General features: G+C 46.1%; 1 protein-coding gene across 5 annotated transcripts in view; it reads left to right on the top strand.

The window, feature by feature from the left end:
• The first annotated feature begins 981 nt into the window (after positions 1 to 981).
• Positions 982 to 18227, top strand: part of pip4k2aa (phosphatidylinositol-5-phosphate 4-kinase, type II, alpha a) — a 37423-nt gene continuing 20177 nt past the window's right edge. For 3 of the 5 annotated variants that reach the window (XM_055881638.1, XM_055881635.1, XM_055881636.1), the window contains exon 1: positions 982 to 1962. In XM_055881638.1, coding sequence (XP_055737613.1) covers positions 1822 to 1962 — 141 coding nt within the window. In that variant the 5' untranslated portion in view covers positions 982 to 1821. The remainder of the gene's footprint in view (positions 1963 to 18227) is intronic. The other 2 variants (XM_055881639.1, XM_055881634.1) reach the window with 1 other exon arrangement.

The raw sequence follows: 18227 nt of genomic DNA, 5'->3' as shown, positions 1-18227 counted from the left end.
CTTCCTCCACCACAACGACGCCCTGACACAGCACCGCGGCTGGAAACAGCACACTCTGCACTGCTCTGCACCAAAACACCCAAACGACCTCTAAAAGCATTACAGCACCTCTGGCCCTGTGGGACACTGTCACTACATTGTCAGCGGCATGCCTGCCCTGAGTGATACAGATTAATCTCAAATAAAGGTTCAAGATTAGGGGATGGGGGTGTGCAGATATTGTATAGCTTTTCACTAATGTATTATTAAGGTTTGCAAAGGGACATGCATACAGTAGCCTACATAGACACACACACATGCACACGGCTGATAATATTACTTTAAAATAAAAAGGACCAGCCCTTTTTCTAAAATGTGTCACATTTTGTATGAATACAGTATTTTATTTGAGAGAAGGGAATCACACTAAAGAGAGGGCGAGAGAGAGAGACCATACTTGGGGAGGTTGGACTGCAGTGTGTTGGTGCGTTCAAGAACACTGGGAACTATGGAGAAAAAAAGGGCTCATGCCGCGTTCACGTCATGTAAGTTATTTGTGTGGAGCTTCCTGTTGGTTGATTCTGATACATCCCAAGTGGGAAACTCGGGTATCATTGTACTTTCAAGACAACTGGGAACTTGGAAAAAAAGAGGACAAATCATGACTTCAGTGACATTCAGGTCAGAATGTCGGAGCTGTAGGAAGATGCCAGTTTTTCTGAAGTCGGAGGATTCCTAGTTCCGTGTTCTGAGTTGTCTTGAACTCAACTTTAGCAGAGGGACAGACGGAATAGAATGGGAACGTTCCAGGTCGCCTACATGACGCATATTATCATATCGTTAAATCATATTGCTGGGGTTTTTGCAATGATAAACATTACTTCCGTATTTTGAGATATCTGATACATATCTGTAATCTCTAAAAATCTACATAAATGCAGAACTGGATTCAACAATGTTGTCAATTGCAAGGCGTCTGCCAATTTAGGCTACCTGGAACGCTACTATTGTCCAATCTGTCTGCACGAGGGAATGTCGCTCTGGCTGTCATCCTTCCCTCGAGCTGTCAGTTGACAGTACAACACCGAACCGAAAGTATCGTAGGAAAGAACACAGTTTTGATAAAACGTAGATTTTAGATTTCTCCTCTTTGGCACTGGAACGGTTGGGCCACTGTCACATTTCGAGGCTGACCAACAAACGCGTAGGAGGGAGAAAAACCAAAAGGACTGAATAGCTAGCTAGTTGCTAGTTAGCAAGCTAACGACCGTTAGCTTTGGCCAGTGCTGCCACTGCTCTGCTAAAGCGTTAGGTAGGAGTGTGCAGTACCAGTAGGCAGGCGAGCTGCGTTGGCATTTTAGTGTAGTTGGCTGGGGGAATTATTGCTAAGGCTGCATGAACATTTTTATTTTATTTGATCATTGCGGTGTTAGCTTCCTAAATGTTTTGCCTGAATGCGTCCAGTCAGTTGCTTGGTTAGCCAGACAGCAATGCTAAGTGACGACGTCGACTCAGTGAGGCTGTCGTGTTGGGGGAGAGGAGTTTGAGGAAGGAAGAGGTGACTTACGATGTTGGGTTAATGAGCTAGTGGTGCGTTAGCTGACAGTGAAGGAAATAACGTTAAAATTTTACAATACATTATCAACGACCGTCATTTCGTTAACCAGCTAACTAAAAGCTAATGCAAATTATTGAGGCTAGGTAATACAGAAAATACTGTTGTTTTCGGCTTGCTCGCAAGCTAAATGCAGAGGGAGGGTGATCATTGAGTGGCTACTCTCCCAGCTCCATAAATAACTGTCACTGACTGAGTGATATCCAGCCTATTTCACATAACTAAAGATGGCTACAGCGAGCAGCATTGCCGCATCTATTGCGAGCAAGACGAAGACGAAGAAGAAACACTTCGTTGCTCAGAAAGTGAAGCTTTTCCGAGCCAGTGACCCTCTGCTCAGCGTCCTTATGTGGGGAGTCAACCATTCGGTAAGTCGGTCCATTGGGGTTGGTTGGTGGTGGGCAAATCGATGTTTCATGGCCCTGTAACGCTACTACTAAGTTAAACCTAAAGCTCAGCTAGCTAACAATAGTGTCATCTATGTGTCAGAATGTGGTTGACTTGCCATACTAGAGACTGGCAGGCGCAAATCAGGGATGACGGCTAGCAGTGGTTATCGTCCTGTTAATGCAAATCAGCATCTGGTCACATTAGGCTTGATTTTGAATTGAAGTTTAACGTTAGTTGGTTTTCAATAGAGCTTTGGCAGAAATGTAATACTAACTAGGTAGCTAAGTGGGCATTCTCATGGCGTTGGGCTAGATTGTCAGGCATATCATGTGTAATTTCTCCAACTCCACGTATTAGGACATACCACACTGCCTGGGGTAAATGTGAATTGCTGATAGACTAATATTATGATAACTGTTCTATTTTGCATTCTCAATGTGACACTAAGTAGCTTACCCTCTGTGTTTTAATGTGCTTTTACTGTGTGTGTGTGTGTGTGTGTGTGTGGGGGGGGGGGGGGGATAAGCTCTCTGTGCTCCCAGGGTCCAGTGTCATGAGAGAGCAGATATTTCCATGTCAGAGAGCTTATCATCACTCTCTGTCCCTTCCTCTATGTCATTCACTGTACACAGAAGGAAGTCTGTCAGAGCCATGTAGCTTAACATTGGCTCACTGTCCCCATGTTTCATTACATAAAATACTAATTAGCATTTTTACTATAATGTTATTGTTTTGGATACAACATTGAAGTTCTGAACCTCAAATGGAGTTTGCTGAATTCTTTAGCATACGTCTGTGGAAGAGTGGCTATGCAAAGAGTGAATGATCACCATATTCTCGGTATGTCAGCATTACAGTAGATTCTCTCTGCAATGCTACACTGGCTGTTTAAAAAAATTGACATTTTTACTCACCGTATGCCGTGTAAACATAAACTAAGGAGTTTTAAATAGTAAGTAGAGGTTATTTAGTAGATGGACATGAAATGATTACTCCAGCATAGCCAACAGAGTAAACCAGAGATGACATTAAACAGAAAAGAAGCCCAATAATTAACCTTGGCTGTGTTACTGTAAAGGCGTACGCATGCTTCTCAGCCGGAACAGTTTGGTAGAGTTTGTGCATATATTATGACATTTTGTGACATTTTTGTTTGTTTTGGACTTCAGTGTTTTTTTCGTTTTTTTTTCGGCTGTTCGTACTCATTGTTCAGGACGCAAGCCGAAGTTTGGCGCCGAAGTCTACGCCCCTTCGTCGGTGATTGGTCAACAGTAGGGATTCTTCAATAAAGTCTTTGTTGCCATTCAACGAGAAACGATTCATCATCATGCACGTTTTTTAATTGAAAGATACTGCACCAAACATCTTAGTTAGATGTAAAATTGGGCAACTAAGATCTCTTCAGAAAAAATGTCAAAATGAATGACTGATTTATTGAGTTATATAATACACTGCTCAAAAAATGTAAGGGAACACTTAAACAACACAATGTAACTCCAAGTCAATCACACTTCTGTGAAATCTAACTGTCCACGTAGGAAGCAACACTGATTGACAATAAATTTCACATGCTGTTGTGCAAATGGAATAGACAAAAGGTGAAAATTATAGGCAATTAGCAAGACACCCCCAAAAAAGGAGTGATTCTGCAGGTGGTGATCACAGACCACTTCTCAGTTCCTATGCTTCCTTGCTGATGTTTTGGTCACTTTTGAATGCTGGCGGTGCTCTCACTCTAGTGGTAGCATGAGACGGAGTCTACAACCCACACAAGTGGCTCAGGTAGTGCAGTTCATCCAGGATGGCACATCAATGCGAGCTGTGGCAAAAAGGTTTGCTGTGTCTGTCAGCGTAGTGTCCAGAGCATGGAGGCGCTACCAGGAGACAGGCCAGTACATCAAGAGACGTGGAGGAGGCTGTAGGAGGGCAACAACCCAGCAGCAGGACCACTACCTCTGCCTTTGTGCAAGGAGGTGCACTGCCAGCGCCCTGCAAAATGACCTCCAGCAGGCCACAAATGTGCATGTTTCAGCATATGGTCTCACAAGGGGTCTGAGGATCTCATCTCGGTACCTATTGGCAGTCAGGCTACCTCTGGCGAGCACATGGAGGGCTGTGCGGCCCCACAAAGAAATGCCACCCCACACCATGACTGACCCATCGCCAAACCGGTCATGCTGGAGGATGTTGCAGGCAGCAGAACATTCTCCACGGCGTCTCCAGACTCTGTCACGTCTGTCACATGTGCTCATGTGCTCAGTGTGAACCTGCTTTCATCTGTGAAGAGCACAGGGTGCCAGTGGCGAATTTGCCAATCTTGGTGTTCTCTGGCAAATGCCAAATGTCCTGCACGGTGTTGGGCTGTCAGCACAACCCCCACCTGTGGACGTCGGGCCCTCATACCACCCTCATGGAGTCTGTTTCTGACCGTTTGAGCAGACACATGCACATTTGTGGCCTGCTGGAGGTCATTTTGCAGGGCGCTGGCAGTGCACCTCCTTGCACAAAGGCGGAGGTAGTGGTCCTGCTGCTGGGTTGTTGCCCTCCTACAGCCTCCTCCACGTCTCTTGATGTACTGGCCTGTCTCCTGGTAGCGCCTCCATGCTCTGGACACTACGCTGACAGACACAGCAAACCTTTTTGCCACAGCTCGCATTGATGTGCCATCCTGGATGAACTGCACTACCTGAGCCACTTGTGTGGGTTGTAGACTCCGTCTCATGCTACCACTAGAGTGAGAGCACCGCCAGCATTCAAAAGTGACCAAAACATCAGCCAGGAAGCATAGGAACTGAGAAGTGGTCTGTGATCACCACCTGTCCAATCACTCCTTTTTCTGGGGTGTCTTGCTAATTGCCTATAATTTCCACCTTTTGTCTATTCCATTTGCACAACAGCATGTGAAATTTATTGTCAATCAGTGTTGCTTTCTAAGTGGACAGTTTGATTTCACAGAAGTGTGATTGACTTGGAGTTACATTGTGTTGTTTAAGTGTTCCCTTTATTTTTTTGAGCAGTGTATTAATTCTGACTATTTTGAGAAAGTTTATACTGGCTACAGTGTCGCAAAATGGACAAACAGTACTATTGCCTCTTTTTTCTCGTTTTTCAAACGGTAATTTTCTTTCATAAAAAAATGCTTTTGTTATTTAAAAAAAAAAGTTTTGCCTCGTTTTCTCCACAATTTTGTGATATCCAGTTGGTAGCTATTCTTGTCCCATCGCTGCAACTCCCTTACGGACTTGGGAGAGCCGAAGGTCGAGAGCCATTCGTCCTCCAAAACACGACCTTGCCAAGCCGCACTGCTTCTTGACACACTGCTCGCTTAACCCGGAAGCCAGGCGCACTAATGTGTCAGAGGAAACACTGACAGCTGACGACCGACGTTAGCGTGCATGCACCCGGCCGCCACAAGGAATCGCTAGAGCGCGATGGGATAAGGACATTCCATCTGCAACACAGCCCGGGATCTAACCCGGATCTGTAGTGAAGACTCTAGCGCTACGATGCAGTGCCTAACACCGCTGCGCCATTCGGGAGGCCCCAAACAAAGGCCTTTTTAAGGGAAAATGCAAGCACACTCCTTCAGTTCAGCTAGCTGAGTTCGGCTAGGCGCCAGCCAAACGGAAGGATGCTGACGCCTTGACAGTGAAGTGTTGGCCAGACACAGTGGTGGTCTCGCTATCTCTCTAGTGGTCTATGTGGTGGTCCTCTACTGTTCCAGACAGATGTTGAGTCCCCCCACCCCCCTCAGTTGTTCTCCCTCATTCACGCTGCATCAGAGGCTGGTCAGCCCAGCTCAAACTTCTATAATAAAACAGTCTCTTTTGGTGCAGGGTTACTAATGTGAATGAGAAGAGGGGACACACACATACTCTCTCTCATGGAAAAGAGCCTTGATTGTGCTATGCTCTCCACTGCACAGGGCCTAAGGGCAATTACATGGTAATGGAATTATGCTGAGACTCAGATTTTTCCCTTTAAAATGTATACCAAACAAAAAACATCAACAAAAAAAATTCTTTTTAAAAAATTTTTTTTTATCCCCTTTTCTCCCCAATTTTCGTGGTATCCAATCGCTAGTAATTACTATCTTGTCTCATCGCTACAACTCCCGTACGGGCTCGGGAGAGACGAAGGTCGAAAGTCATGCGTCCTCCGAAGCACAACCCAACCAAGCCGCACTGCTTCTTTAACACAGCGCGCCTCCAACCCGGAAGCCAGCCGCACCAATGTGTCGGAGGAAACACCGTGCACCTGGCCCCCTTGGTTAGCACGCACTGCGCCCAGCCCGCCACAGGAGTCGCTGGAGCGCGATGAGACAAGGAAATCCCTACCGGCCAAACCCTCCCTTACCCGGACGACGCTAGCCCAATTGTGCGTCGCCCCACGGACCTCCCGGTCGCGGCCGGCTGCGACAGAGCCTGGGGGCGAACCCAGAGACTCTGGTGGCGCAGTTAGCACTGCGATGCAGTGCTCTAGACCACTGCGCCACCCGGGAGGCCCCAAACATCAATTTTAAAAGTTTAACCACCCATAGAATTTATGCACAAGGACTACTTTTAACAATTTACACAGAACATTTTACGGAAACACATTTACAGGAAGAACTGTACAGATCGGGGCAGCAGGTAGCCTAGTGGTTAGAGTGTTGGGCCAGTAAACGAAAGGTTGCTAGATCGAATCCCTGAGCTGACAAGGTAAAAATCGCATTTTGCCCCTGAACAAGGCAGTTAACCCACTAGGCCGTCATTGTAAATAAGAATTTGTTCTTAACTGACTTGCCTAGTTAAATAAAATAAAAAGAATATTACAAAAATACATTTGGGAACAGAATAAAACTGAAGGAGATTTTACTGTAATTCTGTTACCAAACTTTGCATCGGTATAGTTTTTCCAGTAAATGTTTTTATTTTATTTACTGTGTAAATTGTTCAAAGTAGTCTGTGCATAGAGTTGTATGGTACGTGAAATATTTTTTGTGAAAAATCTGCTTTTCAGCATAATTCTGTTACCATGGAATTGCCCCTAGCTAATGTCGGTGTTAAGCCAGGGAGGGGAACCAAGGGAGGTTACACAATAAATGTGTCACGACCACAACAGCCTAGCCTAGATGGTATTCTATCCCAGTGGTAGTTTACTGCATCAGGCTTGTGTGACGTCATGACAGGAATACTGTGACAGGAATACTTCTATTAGCTCCCAGAGAGTTAATGCCCTAGGCTTTAGCTCAGTGGGCTAATGTGGTCCACTTTAGTCACACAGACAGTATCTGTGTTTGATTCCCGGCCAGTGTGGCGTAGCCTGCATGTTCAAACTTCTCTTTTTGCATTGCCTGACAGGGTGACGGATAACCATGTTTTATGCTGAAGCTGCTTGCGTTAGTTTAATGACTTTCTCTTTCTTGCAGACTTGCAACAAGCTCTAAATTGGTCCGTTAGTGAGGGCGATAGTTAGAAATAGAAAGCCTGCTGATTGTGTTTGAGCTGATGTCTATGCCCCAGGTTTGAGTAGGGTTCAGATGTAATGTCTGCTAGCGACGGAACACTGGAATGGAATGGGGAGAGGGGGAGGCCTGACAATGTGGTCCATCAGTAGAACTGTGCAGAGGCAAGACACACACACACACACACACACACACACTAAGGCAGGCAACTAAACAGAACCCTTATCTCCTCAGGGACACATGAATCAAACCCATCCACTCACTAGCACTTCCTGGAAACTCACCAGCTCACTGCATTCCTGCAGCTCTAGTATCATGGGAAACCAGTGACAGGACTAGACAATTCAACTGTTAGTCACTAGACGGCCATGGTAGAGAGGACAGAGAGAAGTCACTAGATTACCTGGCTAGAGAGCTTTTCTTGATTTGCGGCAGCACCTCTACTGTAGTTGTTTGAGCACAAATTGCATTTGTGATTTTTAAAGCGCTAGCCTTCGCTGTGCCTCGGTCCTTCCAGCTGTGTGATTGGTGGTAGTGCATGAGTGACAGCAGCTAGACATCTCTGTCTATAATCCTTAATCTCCTCGTGTGGCGAGAGAACTAACTCAGTCTGACAGCCAAAGCCTCACAGACATCCCTACTGTCTTAAGGCCTTGAGGATATAGGACTTAGCTTAGAGAGAGACACTGACTGTTGACACGCAGCTCAGCCGTACAACAGGGACCTGTAGTGCTCCATCCATGGACAGGAGCTCTCTAGAATGTCTGTACAAATCTCTGGCGAATCATCATACATACAGCGGTTGGATATAATGGGCACATTGTAGACATGTACTATTTCAGTGATAATTTGAGGTGTAGTAGCATTATACATTATAAATCAGTGAAAGACTCTAGAGGAATGTAGTCAGTCAGTAACCAAGCAGACGAAGTGAGAATATATGTGGAGTGCTGTAATGCTTGGAACGTTAAAAATCAAATCACATACACATATTTAGCAGATGTTATTGCGGGTGTAGCGAAACATGATCAAAGTATTCCCCCCTCTCTCTGAGCCAGTGACTGTCTGGGTCTGTGTGTTGCGTAAGAGGCTGTTTCTATTAATAGCCACAGGAGTGACCTGCAAGAATATGTGGTGAATATGGGTGAAGAACAGAATAGATGGGATCTCACAAAGTACCTGGAGTCCCTTGGGGACCAGACAAGCACATCCACTGTGTGTGTGTGTGTGCATGCGGTCTCTCAGACACGCTTTCGCAGCATATGACTGTAGCTTGCCATACAACAGAAGTAAATTTTATGCGTCATGTCTGAGGAGACGATGACATTGCATGACATTGATGTAAACTGAATATAGCTTAAACTGGTGATCAGCAGTTGTAAGAATAACAACGCGTTCTCCCATGTTTTGGTAAGAAGCTGAGGGATGGGGCTGGAGAAATGTAACCTTTTGAACTAAGCTCATGAGGCATTTATAAGTCTTCATACATATAATTCATTTAAGTCTAAAAATGGACGTAGCAACTGCTGATTGCCACATTAAGCCACCAACAGTAGATATTGAAACTGCAGCACACGTGTGCCCTCGTTGCCTTGCATGGCTATCAATGTGTGTACAGTAGGCCCCACGAGAAGAGAAGCGAATTTTACATTTACATTTAAGTCATTTAGCAGACGCGACTTACAAATTGGAAAGTTCATACATATTCATCCTGGTCCCCCCGTGGGGAATGAACCCACAACCCTGGCGTTGCAAGCGCCATGCTCTACCAACTGAGCCACACGGGACCGAATAGAGTGCATGTGTACGTTCCCTATCATAGCTCGGCCCTAGTGGTGTGTGCTCATTAGCCCTCTGCTGTGAAGGGGAAACGAGGGAGTAATGAGAGAGATGGAGAGAATGAGGTGAGAGGAGCCTGCTAAATTAGCAATGTTTTAATAAGAACAGCTACTGCAGGGCTGCTGACCCTGAAACCGAAAGGGTTCCTTCCTTATAGCCTCATGGGATTAGCCTAGCTAGCAGTTAGCTTAGTTTAGCTGGCAGGACCCTCATACTCCCCTAGCCAATACAGACCATTCTCCTCACTCACATCATATCAGCCGGGAACTAATAAAATAGATGTACTCTATTGCTAATATGATTTATACCTCTACTGAGTAATCTAGTTAATCATGGAGTGATAAGAGCAGGGCAGGTTCCTTGTATTCAAGTTGTTCACATTGTGATGGGGCTCCCGAGTGGCGCAGCGGTCTAAGGCACTGCATGTCAGTGCTAGAGGCGTCACTACAGAGCCTGGTTTGATTCCAGGCTGTATCACAACTGGCCATGAATGGGAGTCCCGTAGGGCGCCGCACGTCCGGGTTAGGGTTTGGCCGGAGTAGGGCGTCATTGTAAATAAGAATTTGTTCAACTTGCCTAGTTAAATAAAGGTAATAAACAGGTCATGTTGACTGGTGATTATCTGTAGGGCCTATGCTGTCTACAGCCTGTGATGATGAATAGGCTAATGTACAGTAGAGGCTGATGAGGTAGTGGTCCCATTGTTTAAAGGCCAACCAGGTCCCCTGGTTTCTATACAGTTGTAATCTGCGACCTTTTAGAGCCTCATTATCTTGGCTACTACCTAAACATGTCTGGTGAATTAACCATTCAAGTTTCTCTGCATGTGACATCTTAGCCACGTGTCCCCCCCCCCCCCCCCCCCCCCCCACATACTCAAGGAAATCATACCACCAACAAAGCTTTAAAGTTAGACTCAGCCATATGACATTATCATAGACTGCGAGGCCCAGGTTTTATTTAGGTGGTGGGCGTGGCAGGGAGAGTGGTTGGCACAGCTAAATTTGAGAGAATTTGAGGCCCCCCATCTTGGTGGTGTAGACATGTATGCATTTCAAACACTTAGGCGGCCCACCCAAGATTTCTATGCAGGGGAAAAGAGAAAAAAAATCTAATCATTGGTGCATACCTTATTAACCTGAACCATGACAGTAGTGTCACAAAGTACAAAGTAAAAGTACAGTAGGCATGGATATATGAATAGGGAACAGACCATGAAATGGTGTTAGTGGGGTGTGTATATCTTATGTAACTGAGGGTGTAATTAGTATGATAGTGTGAAATTGGTCCTGATTTTGATTTATTGCAGTCAGTCAGAGAATTAGGCTACACCCCCATGAAAGGCTACTACTAATACAGTACAACCACACACAGGGTTAATAATTTCATATATTACATTTGTAAAGTGCTTTTCATTATACAGAATAATCTCAAAGTGCATAAAATAAAATAAACTATACACGGAAACTGAACACCACTGACGCTACAAGAGACAAGGACACCAAGGAGCACAGCTATCAACAGAAAGCCTTCCTAAAGAACAAGGTCTTCAGGTCCCTTTTTTAAGGAGCCCCGAGTCTGTGGTGCCTTCAGGTAGGGCTGGGCGATATGGCCTAAAAATCATATTTACATTATTTATTTATTTTCTGATTTATGGGGTGATTCAAGATATCTCGATTTTCAAACAGTCAGCAATAATCCTAATGAATTCAGGGCTTGTGAAGTTATACCTAAGTTAAACGTAAGCATTCCACAACCATAAGACCCAGAGGGGTTGGGTTAAAACGGAAGACACATTTCAGTTGAATGCATTGTTGTACGACTGACTAGGTATCCCCCTTTCCTTTCCCTGTTCAATAGACAATTATTTAATGAAAATAGTTGAATCTGCTTTTTTGCAGTCACTGATCTGGGATTCAAGTCTGTTCATGAAAATGCCCTTTATTTGTTACAAATGTAACCATTTAGTGGTTAAGAGCGTTGGTTCAATAAACAAAAAGTTGCTGGTTCGAATCCCTGAGCCATCTAGGTAAAAAAAAAGCTGTTGATGTGCCTTGAGCAAGGCACTTAACCCTAATTGCTCCTGTAAGTCGCTCTGGATATGAGCATCTGCTAAATAACAAATACAAAATAAAAACATTATGCGCATTCAGTAATAATGACTAATTTCTTGTGACAGGCATTTGGCTATAGAAAATGAACACAGGTCTAATATAAACATTCTCAAGTATAAGCCCACGTGCTAGTGAGTAGCCAGCTAATCTGTATATGTCAAGTTTAGCCAACTAGGATCTTTTTGCTAGCTAACAAGACAGAACAGTTGAATTGTTATGAACGCACCATGCTGTCTGTCTCCAATTGAACAGCATGTTACACCTGTCCACTTTGTTCAGATGTTGAAATAAAGTGTCCTTCCTTATTTATCAGAATGATAACGAGTTGCCAATTCCTTATTTTGTGTTTTTATGCTTATTGCGCGTTTTTAAAACAGACTAGACATCTAGTATAACAGTCTTTGGCTAAAATGCCGCTAACGGTACTTGGTACCACACACAACAAACTGAGCTTTCATTTTCCAGACTCAGTGTTCATTGATACTTTCGTTTTAGTAGTGTCAGTAGAAAGTTCAACTTCTCCTCTATTACAGTAAAATAATGTCTCCATGTGTTTCTTTGTCCATATGACCCATTCTGTTGGACCAAACCTCAAATGCAAATAGCGAGTTGAAACCGCATGTCAGAGATGAAGACGTAATCTCTCATCTTTGTTGTTGTTAGTGGCATGGCGAAGGGCTTGGTGTGTGTGTAAACCAGAGAAAGAGGCGACACGTGAGGTTTCACTCTGGCAAAAATCTGTCAAATAAGCCCAATGGGTTTATTTTGGACCTAAGCTTGTCTCCTGACTTCCTGCCTTTGGGAGAAAGACTCCCATTGTTCAGGCCGGAGACATGTGCATCTCATCATTATATACAGATCTCTGGTGTAAATGGACAGGTGCACAGAAGGAGCGAAGGAGAAGAAGACAAGTGAACATAAACGGCAAAAAAAATATCTAGATTCTTGCGATGCAGGCATTTGGAATATTGCGCAAAAACATTAATTCGAAATATCGCCCAGCCCTATCTTCAAGTGGTCCGGGAGGGCATTCTAGACGCTGGGGGTGGTTGAGCTGTAAGCCCATTTTTGCCAAGCAGCCCAGCTTGTTTCAGGGGGCGTGGAGAAGCAGGCTGTCGCTTGACTTGAGGCTGCAGGTGGGTTTATGGGGTTTAGGGAGACCAATAATTGAATTCTACACTAAACGCAGTGATGCGTGTTTCTCTTCACATGATGGTGACTGAAATGAGACTAACAGGCTGAATTGTTAACCACCACAAGGCCTGAGTTGTCTGTCTTTGAGATGTTACGGTTGGGGGGTGCAGAAGACAGATTGAACAGGATTTACCCTATTGGATTCATCACATCAAACTATTTTGTTCCGAGACACACAGTGGTGGAAATACTGCTAACTAGCCTAACTGTGCATTCTGCATCGTTTCATGTGATATGCCTGATTTGTACACAATTGACCCGTGAAATGTGCTGTATCTCTATGTGCTTAATATGTCCACTAGCCTTGACAGGTGTCATCCAGGTTTAGAGCAGTATATCTCTGTTAGTGCTACTAGGAGAGATTACATACCAGGTACACTTACTAAATCTGTCCCTTTTTTATAGTCAAACAAACATCAAATCAGTCACTAAGCATTAAGCACCAACTGCTATTGTAGGCCTATGTACTGTGACTGTAACATAGAAATGTCTAGCCTACATGCTCTGTTTGAGTATAGACTGGTTGTACTTGTTAAAATCTACCATACATGTAACAACATGTTATCTTGACTTAAGTACCAGTGATCTGTCAGCAGGTACACCAGCCAGCTGTCTGTCAGTCAGGGCGGTGTGTGTCTGTCAGTCAGGGCGGTGTGTGTGTCTGTCAGTCAGGGCGGTGTGTGTGTGTCTGTCAGTCAGGGCGGTGTGTGTGTGTCTGTCAGTCAGGGCGGTGTGTGTGTGTCTGTCAGTCAGGGCGGTGTGTGTGTGTCTGTCAGTCAGGGCGGTGTGTGTGTGTCTGTCAGTCAGGGCGGTGTGTGTGTGTGTCTGTCAGTCAGGGCGGTGTGTGTGTGTGTCTGTCAGTCAGGGCGGTGTGTGTGTGTCTGTCAGTCAGGGCGGTGTGTGTGTGTGTCTGTCAGTCAGGGCGGTGTGTGTGTGTGTCTGTCAGTCAGGGCGGTGTGTGTGTGTGTCTGTCAGTCAGGGCGGTGTGTGTGTGTGTCTGTCAGTCAGGGCGGTGTGTGTGTGTGTCTGTCAGTCAGGGCGGTGTGTGTGTGTGTCTGTCAGTCAGGGCGGTGTGTGTGTGTGTCTGTCAGTCAGGGCGGTGTGTGTGTGTGTCTGTCAGTCAGGGCGGTGTGTGTGTGTGTCTGTCAGTCAGGGCGGTGTGTGTGTGTGTCTGTCAGTCAGGGCGGTGTGTGTGTGTGTGTCTGTCAGTCAGGGCGGTGTGTGTGTGTGTGTCTGTCAGTCAGGGCGGTGTGTGTGTGTGTCTGTCAGTCAGGGCGGTGTGTGTGTGTGTCTGTCAGTCAGGGCGGTGTGTGTGTGTGTCTGTCAGTCAGGGCGGTGTGTGTGTGTGTCTGTCAGTCAGGGCGGTGTGTGTGTGTGTCTGTCAGTCAGGGCGGTGTGTGTGTGTGTCTGTCAGTCAGGGCGGTGTGTGTGTGTGTCTGTCAGTCAGGGCGGTGTGTGTGTGTGTGTCTGTCAGTCAGGGCGGTGTGTGTGTGTGTGTCTGTCAGTCAGGGCGGTGTGTGTGTGTGTGTCTGTCAGTCAGGGCGGTGTGTGTGTGTGTCTGTCAGTCAGGGCGGTGTGTGTGTGTGTCTGTCAGTCAGGGCGGTGTGTGTGTGTGTGTGTCTGTCAGTCAGGGCGGTGTGTGTGTGTGTCTGTCAGTCAGGGCGGTGTGTGTGTGTGTCTGTCAGTCAGGGCGGTGTGTGTGTGTGTGTCTGTCAGTCAGGGCGGTGTGTGTGTGTGTGTCTGTCAGTCAGGGCGGTGTGTGTGTGTGTGTCTGTCAGTCAGGGCGGTGTGTGTGTGTGTCTGTCAGTCAGGGCGGTGTGTGTGTGTGTCTGTCAGTCAGGGCGGTGTGTGTGTGTGTCTGTCAGTCAGGGCGGTGTGTGTGTGTGTCTGTCAGTCAGGGCGGTGTGTGTGTGTGTCTGTCAGTCAGGGCGGTGTGTGTGTGTGTCTGTCAGTCAGGGCGGTGTGTGTGTGTGTCTGTCAGTCAGGGCGGTGTGTGTGTGTGTCTGTCAGTCAGGGCGGTGTGTGTGTGTGTGTCTGTCAGTCAGGGCGGTGTGTGTGTGTGTGTCTGTCAGTCAGGGCGGTGTGTGTGTGTGTCTGTCAGTCAGGGCGGTGTGTGTGTGTGTCTGTCAGTCAGGGCGGTGTGTGTGTGTGTCTGTCAGTCAGGGCGGTGTGTGTGTGTGTCTGTCAGTCAGGGCGGTGTGTGTGTGTGTCTGTCAGTCAGGGCGGTGTGTGTGTGTGTCTGTCAGTCAGGGCGGTGTGTGTGTGTGTCTGTCAGTCAGGGCGGTGTGTGTGTGTGTCTGTCAGTCAGGGCGGTGTGTGTGTGTGTCTGTCAGTCAGGGCGGTGTGTGTGTGTGTCTGTCAGTCAGGGCGGTGTGTGTGTGTGTCTGTCAGTCAGGGCGGTGTGTGTGTGTGTCTGTCAGTCAGGGCGGTGTGTGTGTGTGTCTGTCAGTCAGGGCGGTGTGTGTGTGTGTCTGTCAGTCAGGGCGGTGTGTGTGTGTGTCTGTCAGTCAGGGCGGTGTGTGTGTGTGTGTCAGTCAGGGCGGTGTGTGTGTGTCTGTCAGTCAGGGCGGTGTGTGTGTGTCTGGCTGTCTGAGAACGGTGTGTCTGTCTGTCTGAGAACGGTGTTATGAGAAATTAGGCTCCCTGTGCTGAGTTCCTCTCCCGCTTCCTGTCCACTGGGGCCACGGAACACGCTCACTCTGCTACGAGGCGGAAACCCCAGACTCCGTCACCAAGGCAACGAAGAACAGGAAGTGGAACTGTGAAAGTTGGCCAGGCTGAGAGAGAGGGACATAGAGAGAGCGCGCTGCAGAGAGATAAGAGCCATCATCAAAAGAGGAGATTAAACACAACATAAACATGAGAGCTCCACTCTGCACCACTCAGCTTCACTCCGAGGTGATAAGAACAGGCCAAGGAACACAGTGACTAGAATAATAGGCTGCATCACAAATGGCACCATATTCCCTTTATAGTGCACTACTCTTGGACCCTGGTTTAAAGTGTACTATAAAGGGAATAGGGTGCCATTTGGAAAACCTGTTGTGGTTCTCTTCATTCTGGGCTAATTCCTGCCTGCCTGACTGAACATATGAATGCACCATGATATAATTAGACAGAGAGACTAGTAATCCTGCTTTCTTCAGGGGAGATGTTTGTATTCTGTCACCGTCAACCCCCAGAATACTTTGCTGCTGCTGCCTGCCTCTGTGCTGTCCTCTTGAAGGTTGGCCCTGTGTGTGTCAGGGGGGGGGACTGACTGACTACTTTCACAGAGGTCATGTCTCTCATGACAAGGGAGAGCATCACCTGCTTTGCATGTGTATCTGATCAGTTACTGGAATGAGAATGGAAGTGTGGGTGTGTGTGTAGGGGCATTGTCGTCTTTCCTGCCTTTGTAATGTTTGTGAAATAGAGGTTTGTGATGTGGGGACGTCTTCTTCTGATGTACACAGGATGCTGACAGTCTCTGAGTGACGTTGTTACCTGGCACCCCACATCACTGACAGTCTCTCTCTCCTTAACATCTATCAAGTTCCTGCCCCCTCCTGAAGTCCACTAGCTTCCTTACCTTGTCTCCTTTCCTCCTGTGCCAAGCTGCAGTCTCTGTTTCTCTTGCATGCTCTCTTCCCGAATGTTATCACACCTCATTTGGTCTAGAGGCGGAGGAGAGTCCTGCTGAGACCATATTCTACACCATCTGTTGTTTAGATCCTTCAGCATTAGGCGAGAGATGCAGGCATCAATCCCACATGACAGGGGCATATTGGCCCACCACCTATTAAAAAAGGATGATATGATAAGATGATACCGATACTTTTCGTCTATATTGGATTACAACAAATGCTTAGCTATTGCACATTTTCTTTATCAAGTTCTCACAGAAATGGCAGACTCTGGGCAATTCCACAGCAACAGAATTGCGCTGTGTACTACTCCCTTCGTAGAACAGCGCAAACTGGCTCTAACCAGAATAGAAAGAGGAGTGGGAGGCACCAGTGCACAACTGAGCAAGAGGACAAGTACATTAGTGTCTAGTTTGAGAAACAGATGCCTCACAAGTCCTCAACTGGCAGCTTCATTAAATAGTACCCGCAAAACACCAGTCTCAACGTCAACAGTGAAGAGGTGACTCTAGGATAATGTCCAGTGTTTGTTCTTTTGCCCATCTTAATCTTTTTTTTATTTGCCAGTCTAAGGGCTTTTTCTTTGCTACTCTGCCTAGAAGGCCAGCATCTCGGAGTCGCCTCTTCACTCTCTTCATTGCTCCAGATACTCAACTAGTCTAAAGAAGGCCAGTTTTATTGCTTCTTTAGTCAGAACAACAGTTTTCAGCTGTGCAAACATAGTTGAAAAAGGGTTTTCTAATGATCAATTAGCCATTTAAAATGATACACTTGGATTATCTAACACAACGTGCCATTGGAATACAGGAGTGATGGTTGCTGATAATGGGCCTTTGTACGTCTATGTAGATATTCCATAAAAAAATCAACTGTTTCTAGCTATACTAGTCATTTACAACATTAACAATGTCTACACTGTATTTCTAATCAATTTGATGTTATTTTAGTGGACAAAAAGTGTGCTTTTCTTTTAAAAACAAGGACATTTCTAAGTGACCCCAAACTTTGGAACGGTAGTGTGTGTGTGTGTGTGAGATACACATACAGATAATTATTTATTTCAGCTTTTATTTCTTCACATTCCCAGTGGGTCAGAAGTTTACATACACTCAATTAGTATTTGGTAGCATCACCTTTAAATTGTTTAACTTGGGTCAAATGTTTCGGGTAGCCTTCCACAAGCTTCCCACAATAAGTTGGGTGAATTTTGGCCCACCCCTCCTGACAGAGCTGGTGTAACTGAGTCAGGTTTGTCGGCCTCCTTGCTCGCACACGCTTTTTCAGTTCCGCCCACAAATTTTCTATGGAATTGAGGTCAGGGCTTTGTGATGGCCACTCCAATACCTTGACTTTGTTGTCCTTAAGCCATTTTGCCACAACTTTGGAAGTATGCTTGGGGTCATTGTCCATTTGGAAGACCCATTTGCGAGCAAGCTTTAACTTCCTGACTGATGTCTTGAGATGTTGCTTCAATATATCCACATAATATTCCTTCTCGTGATGCCATTTATTTTGTGAAGTGCACCAGCCCCTCCTGCAGCAAAGCACCCCACAACATGATGCTGCTGCCACCCACGTGCTTCACGGTTGGGATGGTGTTCTTTGGCTTGCAAGCCTCCCCGTTTTTCCTCCAAACATAACGATGGCCATTATGGCCAAACAGTTATATTTTTGTTTCATCAGACCAGAGGACATTTCTCCAAAAAGTGCGATCTTTGCCCCTTGTGCAGTTGCAAACCGTAGTCTGGCTTTTTTATGGTGGTTTTGGAGCAGTGGCTATTTCCCTGCTGAGTGGCCTTTCAGGTTATGTCGATTATAGGACTCGTTTTACTGTGGATGCAGATACTTTTGTACCTGTTTCCTCCAGCATCTTCACAAGGCCCTTTGCTGCTGTTCTGGCATTGATTTGCACTTTTCGCACCAAAGTACGTTCATCTCTAGGAGACAGAACGCGTCTCCTTCCTGACCGGTATGGCGGCTGCGTGGTCCCATGATGTTTATACTTGCATACTATTGTTTGTACA

The sequence above is a fragment of the Salvelinus fontinalis genome, chromosome 25, assembly GCF_029448725.1.
Source record: "Salvelinus fontinalis isolate EN_2023a chromosome 25, ASM2944872v1, whole genome shotgun sequence".
NCBI classification, from domain to species: Eukaryota; Metazoa; Chordata; class Actinopteri; order Salmoniformes; family Salmonidae; genus Salvelinus; species Salvelinus fontinalis.
Note: the sequence above shows the minus strand (reverse complement) of the source record. Positions and strands in the feature narration are given on the sequence as shown.